Source organism: Nothobranchius furzeri, chromosome 5 (genome assembly GCF_043380555.1).
Source record: "Nothobranchius furzeri strain GRZ-AD chromosome 5, NfurGRZ-RIMD1, whole genome shotgun sequence".
In the NCBI taxonomy this organism is placed as follows: Eukaryota; Metazoa; Chordata; class Actinopteri; order Cyprinodontiformes; family Nothobranchiidae; genus Nothobranchius; species Nothobranchius furzeri.
Window position 1 is genome coordinate 25,534,360 of NC_091745.1, and position 20,375 is coordinate 25,554,734.

The 20,375-nt window shown below is 42.9% G+C and overlaps 1 protein-coding gene across 3 annotated transcripts in view; it reads left to right on the forward strand.

Moving 5' to 3' along the window:
• Window positions 1-20,375, forward strand: part of tmem104 (transmembrane protein 104) — a 117,970-nt gene that overhangs the window by 85,538 nt on the left and 12,057 nt on the right. For all 3 annotated transcript variants that reach the window (XM_070551511.1, XM_070551510.1, XM_070551512.1), the window contains exon 9: window positions 6,359-6,452. In XM_070551511.1, the coding sequence (XP_070407612.1) occupies window positions 6,359-6,452 (94 nt within the window). The remainder of the gene's footprint in view (window positions 1-6,358; window positions 6,453-20,375) is intronic.

Here is a 20,375-nt window from a genome sequence, read left to right on the forward strand (position 1 = left end):
GATCAGTATAATTTGACAAAACCACAGCAAACATGCTTTTGGCAATCCTTGTTAGTGTGAGAAAAAAAGTGTGGAAATTAAAACGGGCGTGTGTTAATAGGGAAACAGCCGGCGAGCTGTTTGCGCCGTGAGCGGTTCTGGTTCTGTTTGGGCCGCAGCCGCTCGCAGCGTTATCCTCCTAGTTTTTGTCTGACTTGCAGGCTAGCAGATTCTCGCACGAGGGGAAAATCGGCTCAGGTTTACTTATTTTTTGCACAGGCATTTGTTTACTGTGAAGTAAAGTTGAAGTGCTGAAGTTATGCAAACTAATTTTGAATAAAACTTGAATAACTGGCAATTGTTTGCTCATTTTAAGAGGTCTTTCATAATTATAACATGCTATTTGATATCAAATCACTTTTATTGTCACGTCACATGTGCAGGTACACCGGTACAGTACATGCGAGTGAAATTCTTGTGTGCGAGTTTCACAGCAATAGAGTTGTGCAAAAATACAGTAATGTAAAAACAAGTAAAATATAAAAATTGCTAATCTAAGTATAAAAATGAATAAAGTAAACAATAAGATAAGAGATATAAAATGTACAGAGGTTGGTATGTGCAAAACAGTGGCATTAATGTACAGTATGGAGCGTGTAATGTTGGAACTTGGTGGAGCTCGCGACGAGGCAGCCATACTCTGCACCATCTTGGCTCATCAATATATGATATAAAGGTTTACAAACACAAAAGGGTAATTTATTAGAGTACTCGATTAATCGAAAAAAAGATTCGATAGAGTACTCGATTACAAAAATATTCGATAGCTGCAGCCCTACATGTAATGCCTATCTCAACTGTCTGTGGAGGATTCTGAAGATGTCTGGATATTTGTCGTTTTGGTGTCGGGATTCCTGCTGTTTGGCCTGAGCGGTTTACCTGGCTTACCGGAAAATTGACAAGCTTTTGAGGAATACTGGCTCAATCCCGGAGCTCAGGGATGGATTACACCGTGCTGTGAACACACAAACTCATATAATTGTCGAGATGAGTGGTAAGCTTGGAACTTTGGCTGAGATTCAGGCTCTGGTACAGAAGGTGGATTCCATCAAGGACAGAGTGGACGGGGCAGCACGGATTGGGATAGATTCATTACGCCATTATTGGATCTAGAGGGGTTGGAGACCAACAGAACTCTAAGGCAGAGAGGAAATTATCTCTGTCTGTCCCCAAAACAATTCTTATCTGAATCTGGTGCCCTTGAAGCCTGTTAGGCTGAAGTGGTAACTCCCCCCTCAGAAGAAATGTGGAATGCTGCCGTTGCTATGGAAATCCTTTCTCCTTATCCCAGCCCGGGTGGGACTGTGACCTGTGAAGGCCGTGGAACCGTATCTAGGAGTCACTGTGCCCTCTAACCCATTATCTCCCTCCCCTGTCCAAACGGAGGTGATGAGCGCTGCACAGACTGAAGTGAGGAGAGTCCCAATCCTACCTCCCCACCTAGTGGACACTTATGTTGTGTGATGTCTGAAGTCTGTGTGCATTTCTGTCTGCAATGTTTTTTGCATAGCAAAGCTACCGTCCCTGGTGAGGGTAACTCTGAAGTGCCTTTTTTCCCTCCCCCGACTCTATCCTCATATAAACCCTCTTGATCTATTACGGTAGAGCGACTCGGGTTGTGAATGACCACAGTCACCAATTCTTGTCATGTGTCTATGTATGTATGTCTGTTGCGAGTCCCCACATGCCAAAGACAGTGGCAAGTATGGGGTCAAAAGGTGAGCCACACTGGACTGGCTTGTGCGAGCAAAATCAGCCAGCTGACAGGAGCTGGGCTGCAGGTCAAAAAACTGTGGTCAGAAACAAGGGTCACACAAGGGTCACAGGGACAAGAGGACAGAACTGGGCAAAAGGTCAGGTTGGCTGGCCCCACACCTGGATCCACCCCTGGCTTGGAAAGATGGGATTGGAGGAGAACAGAGTGAAGACAAGCCCATCAGATCCAGAAGCCCTCTCGGGAACATTGGAGAGAAACTGAAGAATACTGCAAAAGATGATGTAATGACCTGTGTTAAGAAGAATGCTGCATGTAGTGAAAATGACACCAAATGTTTTGTGTTGAGCTACAAAGTGTGTATCTGGTAAATGACCCCATGACCTTAAGCTGGCCCAGGAAGGGTATATAAGAACAGCTCTGAACAGCAGAGAGAGATTGAGAGAGAGAGCTGGGGCAGGTGACAAGAAGAGACTGAGCAGATTTTGGAGGGGTCATCCCCCGTCCAAACCTGGATGGGGGATGACAGGACTTTGGAGATTCCAAAACGAGAGCTGGACGGAAGATTCTCAGAAGACAGGAGCTAGTGTAAACTAACTCTTATTTAATCATTTTGAACTAATTCCTCCTTGGGGGATAGCAGTTGTTTTTTATTTACCCATTTTTGTATTTTTGATTTTGTAATAAACCTTTTTTGAAAAAGAAACATAATCCTGATTCTTTCAGGTTTTCTCTAAAGCTTCACGGTTTGGGGCCCTGGCCATAAATTGCACAGAGGTAAGCATGTCGATCATAGGTCTCTGAATTATCAGGACTTACTTTGCAGTTTGTAATAGAATAATATAAAGAAACCTTAAGATAAGGGGAGTTTTAACTCCCCCCTCCTTGCGAGTAACGAGTTGTCTTAAGGGCGATAAAATCAGAATATTTGAGGTTATTTTTGGCTCTGAATTGCAGGTTGAAAAAGTCTCTACCAGCTGGAGAGGTTTGATTAATTAAGTAAATTGATAAACTTATGATAGCCTGATCAACTATCATAAATCATTTTATAGTTACCAACCTCCCACATAAGCTGTTAGAGGCGCAATTAATCCAGATAACCCAAACAATGGCTGAGAGGCGTGGCTTGCCTCCAAACTTCTCTCTAGTATCTTAACCAAAAGGTAACGAGTTTAAAAGAAGTGGACTACTCTGGGGATTGCTATTCGTGCAAGTAATTTCACCTTTAAAATAAAAGACACGATTCTAATTAGGTGGTCCAAACCCGGATCTGATACGATAAAACTCGCCAACATCCCCTAGAACCCTGATGGATGCACCGTCTCATAAGTTCTAACGGAACCGGTAAATGGGACGGGCACGCGACATGTCTGATCTCAGAATTGTGTGTACTGAAACTCTTAATTTCCCTCTGGGATTAATAAAGTATTTTTGAATTAGAATTTGAAGTAATTCAACCTTGATAGCAATGCCGTGCTGTGAGTAGCGCGCGCGCGCACACACACACACACACACACACACACAAAATAGAACTACAGGTGCTGGCCAGTAAATTAGAATATCATCAAAAGGTTGAAAATATTTCAGTAATTCCATTCAAAACGTGAAACTTGTACATTATATTCATGCAATGCACACAGACCAATGTATTTCCAATGTTCATTACATTTAAATTTGATATTCATAAGTAACAACTAATGAAAACTCCAAATTTGGTATCTCAAAAAATTAGAATATTCTGAAAAGGCTGAATATAGAAGACACCTGCTGCCACTCTAATCAGCTGATTTACTCAAAACACCTGCAAAGGCCTTTAAAAGGTCCCTCAGTCTTGTTTTGAAGGCACCACAATCATGGGGAAGACTTCTGACTTAACAGCTGTCCAAAAGACAATCATTGACACCTTGCACAAGGAGGGCAAGACACAAAAGGTGATTGCTAAAGAAGCTGGCTGTTCGCAGAGCTCTGTGTCCAAGCACATTAACAGACAGGCGAAGGGACGGAAAAAATGTGGTAGAAAAAAGTGTACAAGCTCTAGGGATAACCGCACCCTGCAGAGAATTGTGACGACAAACCCATTCAAAAATGTGGGGGAGATCCACAAAGAGTGGACTGCAGCTGGAGTCAGCGCTTCAAGAATCACCACGAGGAGACTCATGAAAGACATGGGATTCAGGTGTCGCATTCCGTGTGTCAAGCCACTCTTGAACATGAAACAGCGCAAGAAGCGTCTCGCCTGGGCCAAGGACAAAAAGGACTGGACTGATGCTGAGTGGTCCAAAGTTATGTTTTCTGATGAAAGCAAGTTCTGCATTTCCTTTGGAAATCAAGGACCCAGAGTCTGGAGGAAGAGCGGAGAAGCACAGAATCCACGTTGCATGAGGTCCAGTGTAAAGTTTCCACCGTCAGTGATGGTGTGGGGTGCCATGTCATCTGCCGGTGTTGGCCCACTCTGTTTCCTGAGGTCCAGGGTCAATGCAGCCGTCTACCAGGAAGTTTTAGAGCACTTCATGCTTCCTGCTGCTGACCAACTTTATGGGGATGCAGACTTCACCTTTCAACAGGACTTGGCACCTGCACACAGTGCCAAAACCACCAGCACCTGGTTCAAGGACCATGGTATCCCTGTCCTTGATTGGCCAGCAAACTCGCCTGACCTTAACCCCATAGAAAATCTATGGGGTATTGTGAAGCGGAGGATGCAATACGCTAGACCCAACAATGCAGAGGAGCTGAAGACGACTATCAGAGCAACCTGGGCTCTCATAACACCTGAGCAGTGCCACAGACTGATCGAGTCCATGCCACGCCGCATTACTGCAGTTATTGAGGCAAAAGGAGCCCCGACTAAGTATTGAGTGCTATACATGCACATTCTTTTCATGTTCATTCTTTTCAGTTGGCCAACATTAGAGAAACAAACATTTTTTCATTGGCCTTTAGAATATTCTAATTTTCTGAGATACCAGATTTGATGTTTTCATTGGTTGTCACCTATAAATATCAAAATTAAACGTAATAAACATCGGAAATACATTGGTCTGTGTGCATTGCATGAATATAATGTACAAGTTTCACGTTTTGAATGGAATTACTGAAATATTTTCAACCTTTTGATGATATTCTAATTTACTGGCCAGCACCTGTATGTTTTATTTTTGACCTTAAATTTTGTTGTTTTAAAACTTCTTCTTCAACAATACATCAGCAAGAAAAGTAAAATGATATTTAATAGTTGGGCAAATATGACCTAAAAATGAATTATGACATTGTTTTGGCAGAGATCTTTTATTACAGTTAAAAATCATGTATTTTCTTATCTTTATGTGTTTATGAAGGCGTTACACCTGACATCTCCATCACTTTGCTGTAAAAAAAAACATCTCCTAATATCTCCTGTTCTGACTGAAGATCCCTGAGAAGAAAAAAGGGAAAAGATGTTTTCCTTTAGTTTTTTTTCTTATTATTTGGGAATTTCTCTCTTTCTGTTTTCATGTAATTTCCTTAGTTTATCTGCCAAGAAACATCACTACTTTAGGAAGTATATTGATAAAAAACCTGCTTATTATGAAAATATTTAAAAGTAGCAGAATTGCTCATATTTCAAACTGTTTACATCCTCATTATGCGACTGTATTAAGTCATGCACGTTCCCGTGATGGGGCAGGAATGTGGCGCCGTGGCCAGCAGGCTAACTTTTATCAGCACAGCACCCGTGGTCAGCTCAGGTACTGCAGAAAGAGAAACCACAGTGTTTTGCTGTCTTTCTGCAATTTCTTTGTGTTTATTAATGTATCTTTCACTGTTGGCCGGCTCTGTTTTTGTTTGGGATGCTGCTGTGAACTGGGACTTAAAGAGACAACTTGTAGGTTTTGCCATTAATTTCTGGGAAAATTCATAGAAATGTAGTTAAAAATTAATGGAAATAATTAATTGTAAATATCTGTCTCATGATGCATTTAAAAAGGCATATTTGTTGTTTTATAAAGCTAAATTTGATCCTGCACCCGATTTCGATCGGATCGTAGAATCCCTAGTAAACATGTTCCTTTAACGCCACAAAGTTTAAGACAATTTCCAGAGGTTAAAAAAACATAAAAATCTTTATGGAGAGGATCTGTTTTAATATTTTAGTCATATATTGGTTTTGGGTGACCCATAAAGTTAGTGTTTAAATGTTTGTTTTAAGCTATTTTCCGTCATCCTCAGGTCTCTAACCAAAAATATTTAAAATCTCCCGTCTCATCTTCTGGCTAAAAGCTGAATAGCTCAGGTCCTATAAAACACCAGACTGCAGCCTCAGAGATCACTGTAACTTTTAATTAAAACATGTTCTGTAATCTCAGGAACAATTAAAAATAGATTAAAAGTATCTTAAAGAGCAGTTTACATTCATGGCTTGTAAATCAACCTCTGACTGTGCAGCTCTGACATTTACAGCCTTCTAACGAGTCGGTGACATTTAACTGCAGGACTCATCCGTCGACAGCGAGGAAAGTTTTCTACTTGCTTTAACTTGACTTTCCATCTGTGGTAGTTAACGTTGTGGCTTTGGTTTAGTTGTGTTTTGTTTTTAAACAATGTTTGTAATTGCTTTTTTGACAGGGAGTCTTCACTCTTCTGTTGGGACCTTTCACCTTCTTTAATGCTCAGAAGACCAAATATCTTCAAATTCTCACCTCACTCATGCGCTGGATTGGTAAGTAGAAATCAAGACATGTAAAAAGTGGATATGCTCAATATTGGCTTTATTGCTGATATTGTCTTAATTTTTCTACACCAAAATTAAACTATAGGGAGCCTTAAGGTTGGTGTATGCTTGACGCGTCTGTGAGGGTCGCATGGCTCCGCACGGCCAAATTATGTCAATCCGCGCGGCCCAAGGTTTCTGCACCGCGCGCCTAGGAAATTTCCTAACCCCGCGGACAGTCCTGGCCAGAAAATCATGGAGGACTGGCAAGCGCTCGTAGTAGTGGAGGTTTGTAAGTACAGACATCTTTAGTATTTGGCCCATGAAGATCACCGTGATCAAAATATTTTTAATAATTGTTATCACTGTCGGAAAAGACAAGGACACAGTGAAAACATGCTGTAAACAACAGCGATTTCTACTTCTATTATGTTGTAGTGTTGGATACATGCTGTAGAGCCTCATGCAGCCCCCTGCAGTCTGAGAGAATATTTCCTCACAGCGGAGACAAGCTGCAGAAGGTAGGAAGGAACCATAAACGCTCCAAGTTCCGACGCGTTCCAACCACGCGTCTCATTTCCACGCGGAATGCACATGCATCAAGCATAAACCAAGCTTAAGTCTCTTCCCTTTCCAGTCGGCTCATGGGTCCCCAGAAGAATGAAAAAATTAATGCAAGTCAACGGGGCTAAAATAGTTATTTTCTAATCCGCTTTGTCTTACGCCCTGAATCGTACACTGTAATTTAAATGAAAAGTAATGATGTACGTACTTTGAGATTTATCAGCTTGTAAAGTTCATAATTAGCATGACTGCAAATCAGATGTTGGTACATCGCATATGTGACGTCACCACAGAATCTCCTTTCCCCTAGAGTAGCTGCTACTTGCACACGGTCAGATATACGGTGGGTCTTTCCTCCTGAAGGAAGGGTTTGAAGCCACTTACAGAACTTACAGCCATTTTACTTCTGCTTTTCTCCATTTCTGGTTTGATGATATCAATTTAGTGATGCGTATTTATGTTCCTTGACATATTTTCACACCAAACCTAAAATAGCTTTTGCCTCCGTTTGGATCAAAAAGCATCTTGGCATCAAAATGCATCTTTAAAATTCATGGACATCATATGTGAAATCCACGGCTCATAACAAATTAAATTAGAAAATAGCTTTTTTGTCCCCATTGACTTGCATTCATTTTTTCATTCTTCGGGGACCCATGGTCCAGAAGTAGATTGGTGCAACTTAGGCTCCCTGTACAGTCATATCATTTCCAGTATTTTGTCTTAATGCCAATTTCAGCCGATAATAATGGTACATAAGTAATATCAGGAATCCCAAATAAAAAGTTTTATTTATTTTATTTTTTTCCAATGTAGGCCCCGATAAACCTTTTGACAATTGTTACGTTTGTCCAAAAACTTCAAACTAGTGGCAAATAAGAATCTTTTACTGTCACAGTAAATTTGTTATCTGTGCGTTTGCAGCTCTTTTTTTTTTTACATTTTCTAGCCCTATTTCCATTTCATCTGCCTCCCCCCCTCGTTTCAGCCACTTTTGCCTTTGTGACTACTGTGGCCGGGTCCGTCCATCATGGTTCGGTTCTGGTCTGTGTCTTTGACTCCCATCGCCGCTCATTTCTCAGGCTGACAGGCTCGACAGCCTGTCCTAGGCTTGATTGGACCGTCACTCACAGGGCGACAGGCAAAAATAAACTGCCTGTCCAGAACCTGCTGTTAAAATCGCAGCACCACTGAATCACAGCACACACACACACGCACACGCACACGCACACGCACACACACACACACACACACACACACACACACACACACACACACACACACACACACACACTGGATTAAATAAGCAATACACAAATGCAGCAGCATCTATTCACTGTCCAGGATTCTTGTAGCCTGATATTAGAGGTTTTAGTGGTGCCACTCGCTCCAGCTCGGCGTTATTGATCGGCAGTGTCACTTTACAGTGGGCTCTTTACAGCTCAGGCTAATGATTCAAAATGGCTCCACTGTAAGCTTCATTTCTCTCATGTTTGTGCAACAACATCAAGAGAAACGATTCTACAACAACACGTAAAAGATGTAAAATGAAAAGAGAATTTATTGATGTTTGCCACAGACGTGATATTATGAAGTGTGATATAATGTTGTCACAATAAAAATGTGGTGAATAATTGAAAACACATTAAAGGGACTTTACGGAGTTTTGAATTTTTATGCTTGCGATTGCCCCCTCAGGCCAAAAGCGTAACGGCAGCTTCAATAGTAGGCTCGTACACGAGGCGCGCATGCTGTACGTGCACACTCCTTAACGAAAATAACAACTGAGACAGTCAGCTCCGTGTGTGTGTGTGTGTGTGTGTGTGTGTGTGTGTGTGTGTGTGTCCCGGAGGACAGAGGACAGGAGAACGCGCAGCTAATTAATTAAATAATTTGGTTCTGTACCTTTCTCTTCAGCACAGCCAACAAAGGTTTATGATGGGTCAGTCCTCCTGCATGCTCTTGAATAATTGTTCCAAAATGAAAGTTGAACCCACATCTTTTTTATCTGTGAATTCAATGCCGTTCGGCAAGTCTCAAATAAAAATTTGGGAATCTTACTGTAAAAAAATATACGATTAATGTAAAAAAGAAACTCTAAATAAACTATGTTCACATCCAGAATCGAACCCGGGTCTTCTGCACGAAAGTCCGACGTCTTAATAGGCGAGCTAACGTGCCAGTGACGTCACTTGTACCTGTACCACTTAAGAACGGTTCGGAGGGCTATGCCTGAGCGTGAACGTGCATGAAGCAGCCTGCTCGACCTGATCAGCTCTCTTTTTCTGTGATTTTACAGAAAAACAGGCAATCACAGTAAAAATGCCAGGGCTCATTCTACAGGACCAGGGCATTGCAGGAGAATGTATGAAGAAGACATTTATTATTTCTATACATGTTTTGGCTGTCAAACTTCCATAATGCCCCTTTAAGCTTGAAGTATGGGAACAGAATTATAACAAAGTAGAAAATGACATGATTTCATTGACTGAACACGAGCGTTTCATGGCTTTAAACCAGAAAAATTCCATGTCTTTAAGTGTGTTTTTGTTTTATTGTGTGCCACTAATTTGTGAGATAGCTTTTGCTGAACATTTTGCGCAGTGGTACTTCCATGAAATGCATTACGGATAGAATATAAAGATATTCAGGAACAATGGAAGGTCTCAGCACTGTTGGGTTAAATCTGTAATACATAAATGAAGGGGTGATAATGAGTTAGTGTAAAACCGAACATCATAGTGCTTTATTATCAGGTTTAGATATCTTTGCTGCGCTCTAAAAAAGCAACGGAGTCGTGGCCTAGTTCGTTAATTAGAGCATTAATCTCGACCAATGGCCTCGGTCCGTTTCTGTCTTGGGTTGGTCAGGTTTGTTTTTAGAGCGGAGAGGGAGTTCATAGGCAGGTTGAGTTATAGATTTTGTTGAATTGTTTCTGCAAGAGCTGATTTTCAAGGGCAAGAAAATGTATGATCAAGATTTAGCTCCCTTATAAAATAACTGCAATTATTTTTCTGCTCTCAGAGGAACAGCACGGCTTGAGAAGGAACACATTGTAAAGGGTGTTAAACGGGCTTTGTTACATAGATTCATCTGAGTGTGTGTGATGGAATTTTCTGATTGAATCAGATGCTGCTCTTAGCCTTTAGTTCTGTAGGTTTTCCTTACCAGTAGTTAGATTTTCTGTCATCTTTGAAGGTTGGTTTGATCCACAGTTCTACAGACTTTCAGAAGGTTTTTCATCAGGTAACTCCAATTCTCACCTATTTTAATGTGGATCATGACTAAAAACTGAATGTCAATGGGGAGCGAGGGTGTCTGGGCTTCCTTCTGGGACTTGTTACCTTCATGACCTGACCTTGGACAGGCAGATGGATTAATGAATGGTGAAGTTATAAACTATCTCTAAAGGAGGAAACTGCCCACAGGGATGTAGACAGACACCTGGTACTGTTTCAGAGGAGTGGGTGTGGTGGTGGTTGGTTTGTTCTGGAGGTCAGTGAATAAAGCTCGGCTGGCAGCCCTCAGAAAAACAGTGAAAAATGAGATGCTGTCAATGAAATTATGAACAGAATCACAATTCAGAAGCACATTAAGAAACTAAACGATTCGGTCTCCCAACTCCTTCCAAAGTTTTAACATATCTGTATCAGTCTGATCAGTAAAACTGGAGCAATGTGAACAACTAATGTTTACTTCCATCTTGTTGTCATTTGTGTATGAGTCTCTTGGGGGGGTGGGGGGGGGTGGGGGGGGGGGGTGTGGCCATGTGGTATTTGTTTCTGGTGGTGATACAGCGTGATATTGTGGGGGTGTTTAAATATCTGTTATCGACCATAACGTTAGGCTATGCATATAACCACTGTTGCCTGAAGGAGAGGAATGAGGTGCAACCTCATGGTACTATGGGACATCACGCCCTTGTGTGGCCTGGCTGAAGACACATTTAATCACCCCTGTAAAGCCAAATGACCGTGACGCTGGGTGGTGGCCCCGCCATCCACCTACTAGCCCCCAGCGTCACCGGCATTTTTCAGTTCGATAGCCGCTCTTCACCGAGCTAGGCTGCAAAGGGGGCAGCCCTGCGTTGTACCTCGTTCCTCTCCTTCAGGGAACAGTGGTTATACGCATAACCTAACATTCCCTTTAAGTCGATTCACTCTGAACAACGATGATACAATGGGACATATAAAAATGCCCTATAAGCAGCTATCAAACCTGGGCCGACAACACCATCTAAGATGGCAACTCAGACTTAGCAGAAAAAACTTCATGAGCCACCGAAGGTGCCATGAAATCCAGACGGTATAGTCCCACAAAAGTGTGGGGTGCAGCCTAGGTAGCAACTGAGCAAATGTCATTAAATGAAGCACCCTAAAAACAACGCCCTTGAAGTAGTCAAACCTCTAGTAGAGTGTGCTCTGACGTTTTGAGCCTGCTGAGAGACATTAATCCTGTAACACAGGGAAACAAAGCTGGAGGGTTTGGCGAAACACACAAACCATTGGTCCAACAGTTGGAAAGTCTGAGTCCACAAAAGCCTGTAGAGCACGAACCGGGCACAGACAATGCAACCTCCTCCGCTCTTGGGAGGCAAAAGGAGGATGATTGAAAAGCTATGGTCATAGAACCGTAGGTCAGCAGCGTTTGAACACAGAGTAACCCTAGACCTGACTAAGCCCATACCAGGGCTAAGAGCAGGGCTGTCTTATAAGACAGGAACCTCATGTTGACCGACTCAACTGGCTCAAACGGAGGACCACAGAGGGCCTCTAAAACCAAAATGAGGTCCCTTGCTCTCCCTTCTGGACAGAAAGCCTAAAGATAAAGATACAATTTCCACAGTGGAGTACTGCGAAGGAACCACGGACCTGCTCTGACACAACTCCCAAATACTTTCCACTTATAGGCATAGAGAACCTTAGTGGTGCGAGCTCTGGAAAGTATTTACCACAGACAGGGGAAGACTTGCAGGCCTGCAGTTCCCACAAGTGTGGATGAGGGTGCAACACCTCCAGATCAATCACTTCTGGATACCAAAATCCTGTGGGCCACTGAGGAGCCACCAAAATCATAGACATGCTCATCCTGTGCACCCTCTCCAGCTCCACTGGGGAAAAAAAGGCGTAGAGGAGAATGTTGGGCCGAGTGTCTGTCCCCATTGAAGCAGCCTGGTCTGTCAAGGAGAAGAACAAAAAGCGGTGTGTGTTTGCACAGATCCACCACTGTCCTGCCAGACCACGTCCAGGTCTAGGACACCAAAACTGGGTGAAGTCTCCATTACCTTGCCTGGGGACCATCCCTGGAGACTGGGGATATGACACAACAGTTGTGTTGCATGTGCATACTAGCAAATTCTGACCTCACAGGTAATGACTGAAAATCCTCAGGACCAGAAACGTATACAGAACCCTGATTGGGTCAGGGATAGAGGTGTGAATCTTCACTTGTGTCCCGATTCGATTACGATTATTGGGTCAACGATTCAATATCCCGATGCATCATGATTATTTCATATGTATTTGTTTTCATCGATAAATAGAAGATGTCAGATAACAGCTCTTGATTTTTATTTATTTATTTATTTATTTATTTATTGTATCAAAAACGTAATTGACATAGCCTGGCATCCCTCATAAGCTCTCCATTCACAACAGGTTAGGACAAAACATTTTAAACATTTAAGAAGATTTAACAAAGTAAAACATCTGTTTCCTCTTTCAACACCAGGCCTCAGGCTGAGAAAAACACGCTTTGCAAAAACTCACAAAATCTGAAAAAAGTGCTGAAAACCTACAGGACACATAATGTAATAATAAAATACATAATGGGTTCATATATGAGTGTTAAATGTCTCTGAGAAGCTTTAGAGTCCAATATTTATGCCACAGTTGAAGGGTGTCAGAAATAACACCAAATTAAATGTTTGACTTGGTTTGTTATTTTATTTGAACCCAGTGGTTCATTTCTGAAATGTTGGAGAATGAATCAAGTTCTGTTTGATGCAGAAAATAATAAAACATAAAACAAATTCTACACTTCCAATAATATTTAAGATGTGTGTTTTATTCTTTCTGATAATAACACCAGCAGAAGGCTGTGGGCTGGATTAGGATTAAATTACCCAGATGATGGATCTCCGTCACTAACCAGCTAACTACAAACCTTTCCACTAACCTGTCCTGTGTGACCCTCACCATGTAACCCTCATGTCCTTGCTGTCTCTGGAGGAGCAGATAGGAGACAAGATCTCCCGTAACTTAAAATGAACCAAAGCTTCCTCCCAGTTTCTCTTTAAGCTGAATTTAACATCAGTTTATCATCATGGAACAAAAGAATAAAGTGGAACAAGAACTTCTATCCTCTATTTCTCTCTCCTTTTAACTTCTCCGTGTTCTAAATAAAAGAGACAGATAATTACGCTGCAGCCCTCGTCACTGACCCTGCCCCCTCCCCAAGACCGGATCTCCCAGCATCACAACACTCGGTCTGACTGAGCGCTTCCAGGAGAAATAATAATTAAATTGTGAAAATAATAAGGCATGTTTGGAGCATCAGTTTGGAGGAGTGTCCTCCGATCCTCTCTCTCTCTCTCTCTGTCTGTCTGTTGCTGTGCGAGCGGAGCGGGCCGCGTGACAACCCGCTAAATTAACATAATTCACGGCCCAAATCCAACAGAGCCGGTCGGGCTGATTCGGTTCCGGTTCAGTCTCGGGTTATATCTCCAGCGCTTAGCCCTGCAGTACCACATAAAGGCGGAACAATACTCGGTAAATGTGGAGGACACTCACTCTGACAGGTTTAGATGCTGCGCTGGTGCCGCCGTTAAAAAAACAAAACTACATTCCACCATAATGGATTATGGCATACTCTTCTACGATGCAGAATCGTTTATGCCCGCGTCTCGATGCATCGATTATTTGATTATTTTCCTCAGCTCTAGTCAGGGACCATATGTTTCTCACTGCCGTAAACACCCACACAGAGCCCCCCCAGCCTTTTAGGGAAGCATCTGTGGCCACCGCCGCATGCTTGGACACCCTCTCAATTGGACAACCCTGCTGGAGCAGCCTGGTTCTCTTTATGGGAGAAGAACCACTATGCAGGTCCTGGGAATGGTCAACTTCCGGTGAAGATGACACAAAGGAGAGTCTACCCAATGCTGGAAGTTTCGCACCCCACCTATAACCAACCGAGAGGCACCATGGCTATAGTGGAAGCCATTATGCTCAACAGCTCTAAAGCTGTGAGCAGTGTTAGATTGACTCCCAGCTGGAAGTGGGTCATGTTGCTGCAAAATGCGGCTATCCCGTGATCCGAGAAGCACGCTCTAGCCGACTCAGAGCATATTTCTAGTCCAAGGAAGGAAACCCTCTCAAATCAAATCAAATCAAAGCTTTATTTATAAAGCGCCTTCTGCAACCCTGTCAGGAAGCCCAAGGCGCTGAACATGGTACAGTACAAACTTAAAGAAAGTGAATAAATCAGAAAATAAAAGCAATTCAAATTACAGATTACAAATTACAAAAAAGGTGAAACATTCTAGTAGAAGACAAATGTGTAAAACAAGGGAAAAAGTGAACCAACAGTTGGTTGGAATAGTTGGAATAGTTCTATTGACCGACCTCTGGCTCAGATCTAGGGAGCTCTTTTTGTAATTTACGGAGAAAGCCCAGGGCTCACACATGAGAAAGAACTTTAGAAATGTGAGGCTCCGCATGCACTTGCTACCAGAGCCTAATCATCCAAGTAGGCAAGAATGTGGATACCCCTCTCTCTGAGAGGTGTTAACACAACTTCCACACATATGGAAAAGGTTCGGGGGGCTAGGGCTAATCAGTGTGGGAGAACTCATTACTCATCGGCTTTCCCTTCAAACACGAAGCACAGGAATATGCATCCATGAGATTGATCGCAACAAACCAATCTCCAGGGCTGGCGACATTTGGCAACTCCTTGTGCGTTAGCATTTTGAAAAAACAAACTGTATCTGCACAAATACTTGTTGAGGATACACAGATCAAGAATGGAGTGATGCCCTCCTCCTCGTTTTGGGGACAACAAAGTAATGGTTGTACCAACCCATGTTTGTTTCCTTGAGGGGGACTGCTCGAACAGCTCCTTTTGTTAACTGCCTGAATTTCCTCTCTCAACATGACCACTGCATCTGCATTCACAATAGTGCACGCAACAGCAGTAAACCTGGGTTGTCCGACCCGGAATTGTAACCGGCAGTAACCCACGGCAACTATGCACTGACCCAAGGGGACACAGCGCAATGCATGCCAGAGAAAGGTTCACAATAAGCTGGCTTCTCAACGGTGTCATCAGGGTTATTCCTGCGTTCAAATTTGCGTGGCGGCCTCCTCCAGCTAATTTTGTGCCGCCCCAGCCTGATTTCACTCTGCCGCCAACTATATGGATGTTATTTTAACTGCAGTTGCAGTGTTGCGCCACCACAATGGCATTGTATCAGCAGCGGTGCACCGAAAAGCACCAGAACCACTGCAGAAAAAGAAGGACGAAAATAGCTTTTCTTGCTAGTTGGTACATTTCTATGGTTGGTGCTATTGACCTTCTGACTTTCTCCCAGGCTCTTCCATGTCAGAGCACGGCTGTACAGTGCGGCAAAAAAAAAGTCTGTGTGTGTCTGTCTATTTTTAAACGTAGCACTGGTGCAACATCTTTGAATTACTATTTTCCCCAGAACTTTATTGAACAAAAGTAATTTACGTGTAAGAAAAATGCTTTTTACTGGCGCACAGTGTGGTCATCTGGATGCAATGGAGGAAAATACAGGAACCAGCAAAGGCTCAAAGGCAGTTTGGGATCAAAAGTGCAGCTACACACAGATTGGCTAATGCTAAAGCTAACGGGTAGCAGTCTCACGATCAAGTGGCACACAGAAAAATATATGATGATCGTAAAACAGGAAGTAAACGTAAGACAGACTAAACTCTACAAGCGGATGAAAAGTCCCCACCATCCTGTTTATTCTGCATCCTGCAGCGCTATGGATCAGAACCGCTGCAGATACGAGTCACATTACTGCTACAAGTCTGCGGCAAGCAGTTTAGTATATAATTCACAAACGCTTCTATCTTTAAACATAATGTAAACTGGATTATTGCCAACCCGTACATAAGACATGCCACCATTACATTGTTAGCAGCAGAAATTAAATGTTATTACCATTTCCAACACAAATGCACGTTAATGAAATGCATTATATTTTACTGGATATATTTGTGTGTTATTGTGACCAAGATGAGTGTTATTAATACAAACCTAAAATGTTACTGAAATGTAGGTCAAATATTTAAAAATGTTTCAAACTATCAATATCAGATGGGAAAGAGGAAACTAAACACCAATCTAATCCATATTATTGAGCCTTTCATAATAAGAGTCTGTTATTTCAGCCTGATAATTAGTTGTTTTATTTCATAATTTTTTTAGCAGCAAACCAGTTTTGTTTCACTTGAAACGTTGTCAAATGGAATATTCAGATAATCAACAGAAGCTTAGATTAGAACACTTAACAAATTATGTGCTGGCGCATGGTCAGGATGGTACCACCTCTGCCTCAATTTGAGCCAGGAAAAACCCTGGTCATGATGACGCGGTTGCCCTCTAGTGGAGCGGGAGGGCTTGGCACCGTGATTGACGACACACGTTCTGAGCTCCATGTCTGCAAACAGTGGAGAGCCGCTGTTTTCCAGCCAAATGAGAGAAAACGGGCTCCCCTGCCTTGTTTGAAGTTGTCTGCAGACAGGAGTTGTGTTGAAAATGAAGCTATTAGTTGGCAGCAAAGCGGGCTGACACAGCCTTATGTGACCTATTTGAAATGCAGCATTCAGACACGTCAAACTGACATTCACTTGAGTGCAAACTGCAGTCTTATTGAAACATTGTTCAAAACTGTTGAACCGGTGCAACTTTCACCCACCTGGGGCAGTAAAGTCTATTGGGACTAGGGGTTTGATCGGCAACGGAACATGGCCAATTCACCTGATTAAAACTGAGACTTGGAAGTCTGGCAGAGTCCAAGTCCTGAACAAACTCAGCCCTGAGATCAGGACGACTGAGTCTTCTATTTACAGTTCATAGAGCATTTCTGAGGGCCCTCACTTCAGACAGACTAGCTGGGAGGTAATCGACCAGCCACGGGGCTCACCCCTGCCGCTGGCGATCCCGCTGTCAGAGACGGGGGATGCGAGATGATTGCTCGTGTAACCGCTGCGAGGATCTAGGTCTCGGTATCTTGTTGAGGGGTGTTAGCGAGCTGTCAGGTGGAACCAGAGCTCCAAGGTCCGCCAAACACATTACTAAGCAGGTCTGCAACGTGGTGGCAGAGCTCAGTGCAAGGGTGGAGGTGACCAGGGCACTGTGAAACCTCTCTTGCTGTGCGGTGGAAAACCCGCTCTACGTAGAGGGAAATGGCAGGTCTACTCACCCCATTGTTGCCTGTCGAGGCCAAATAAGCTACCAGTAAGGGCTCCAAAGGGGAGAAAGTCCACAAACCCCAACCTCTCGGCACCATCGAGGTCCACGAACTGTCCATAGCCCGACACCGCATCGCGGGTGGACAGTGACTTCCCCCAGGATGACGCGAGCTCAGCCGCAAAGTCCGGGAAAGGTGGTATTAAGTTTTTGACCTCAGCCGCAGTGTCCCCCAGGACACGTTGGAAGAAGTTCACACGCTGATCGAGTGTGGGACAACGGAGCTGGCAACAGAAGTCGCACACCTCCGGGTCCAAGAGCGCTCTGTTGGCATGAATAACCCACATTCAGTCATGGCAGGCCTCGTGCAGGTGCTTCTCATGGAGAAAAAAACCCACAGCCCTGAGGACAGGGACGCAAAGCAGACTTTCGCCTAGATGAGTCCAACACGGTGCTCATGGCGAGACACAGAGAAGAGCGGCAGGGGCAAAAGTGCACGGAGGCAGAAAGCTAAAACAGCCACGAAAAGGTACAGCTCGGTGGGCGAATGCTGACCAGAAGGCAGCAGAATCAACACCAGCGAGCAGTTAAGCTAACTTTTCAATAGCATAGCTAACAATAGTTTATTTGTACTGACGTGTTATCAGCGAGGTGAAGAGCATAAGAACTGAAAAATGCTGGTGACGTTGGGGGCTTGTAGGTGGAGGGTGGGGCCACTACCCAGCTTCACGCTCATTTGCCTTTACAGGCGTGATTAAATGTGTCTTCAGCCAGGCCACATGAGGGCTTGATGTCCTATAGTACCTTCGTTACACTGAGTGAATCGACTGAAAGAGAACAAAGCATTATCGACAGGGTTCTTGGAAAACCTGGAAATTGAAAGACTAATTTTCCAGTCATGGAAAACACATGGAAAATAGGGAAACAAAGTAAAATGTCCTGGAAACTTTTGAGTTGTCCTGGAAAATAACTTTCCCTCCTTGTGGATGAGCGGAACAGGTTACAGCTTATGCATGAGTGTCTGTTTTCATCTGCCTTGAACTTGAACATTAGTGACTGATTGTGAATACAGTTTGACTGTGAGAATTTGGACTTTTAAACTGATATCAGCATGTACAAAAACAGTGTATGACAGAAGTAGAGAATGACTTCTGTTTTAGTTGTGTTGCATTGCAAGTAGAGAAGAGCAGGTCGCATTGTGAAAGACAACAGTCTTTGTACAACTATTATATTGATATAATGGTGTGGGTACAATATTTATTTTTATTTACACACATATATTTTCAGAGGATAAAACTTCTTGAGATGCAACATCTCGTTTTCAAGTGGGTCCTCTTTCCACACAACACAAACAAAGTTGAGAGACAGCAAGTGGCTAAAAATTAAAACTAAAAATAAACAAGAAAATACGATAACTAAATACATATACCGGTATAACAAGCACTAAATAAAATAAAATAAATTATTATATGAACGGATAATAAAAGATATCTGCACAATTATCAGACCTGTTTCTAAGTAAATCCCAATACGATGATAATATCGGTTTATTGACCAGCCCTAGTTGTGATAGCTTAACTCATAATGTAGCAGCTGAAAGAGTCTTGAAATTTATTTCACGAAAAGAGTGGGAATCCTGATCAAATATCGCCATTGATCTAAATTTTCATGTCAATACATTAAACCTAATTAAACACACTTGCAATAACGTAGCAAATGTATTGAGAGGACGATTGTTCAACGCTTTATTCAGACATGTTCAAAATTCCAGCGACAGAAGAGAGGTCCCTGTGACACACACAAGGACATGAGGGAATAAGGACACGACAATCTTCGTAAAAGGATTTGAGGCACTTGGGAATCTCCATTGTGAATGCTGTTGATATTTAGTCTCCCATGAGTCTTTTGTATTTTTAGATTTCTAGTTGAGTGATTTCTCTAGTTATCGTTTTATATTTGCTCAGAGTCCCGCTGATCTTCCAGTTCATCCTTGTGAACCCGAGTTGCAGTTTGAGGAGTTAAACAACAGGCAGATTGCTGTGTTTTTACTAATTGTTCCATCCTGGATTATAGAACTCTTTGTGAGTCACTTCAGCCACTTTACTTCATTCCTGATTGGTTAGAAATGATAAAAGATGAAGAAATGAAAATGACTCCTGTTGAGAGCTGGGCAGAGAGCCGGCACTGCTAATTACCATGGAGATTATCCAAGAGCGTTCAAGGAGTGTGTCTTAATTAATGATCAGATGATTTTCGTCCTGGGAAACCTCTGGAGGGGGAGTGAGGAAGGCGTTCAAACTGGCAGAGTTGACATGAAAGTGGAGCATCAGCAGAACCAGAACTGAGACTTTTATTTGAAAATGCACTAAAACAGCTGAGGATTTGCTGACACTATAGCTCCTCCATTTTTAGTTAGACCCTCTGATTCCTGAGCTTTGTCACACTTGAGATGGATCGCCTCTCACCTTTAGCTATTTTCAAAGCAATAATTAACTCCAAGATTCTCATTTTTTTTAAAGAAGCAGCCAAGCGTCTTTGTTCTGTGCCAGTCAATGAGCTCTTGGAACACCACCAGTCTTATTCCGATGTTTCCTATCAGAGACAATAGAGCTGTGAGAGCCTCCTCAGGGGGTGTTGTTAAGCTGAAGCATTCCTCACAAGGTCATATCCATTCCCTTTCTGGTGATATAAATCACAGGCTGTGAAATGGACGGGCGCTGGTTTTGTGGACATGATATGTAGAGGTTTGACACCTGTTCAATTCACTTACCTTCTTGTGTTGCATGTCAAGAGCAAAAGAAAGGGCTGGGTGTGTGTGTGTGTGTGTGTGTGTGTGTGTGGGGGGGGGGGGGGGGGGTTCAGGTCTGGGGGACAGGGGAACGTGCGCCTAATCACCAGGGGCCTCATTTATCAAGCTTGCTTACG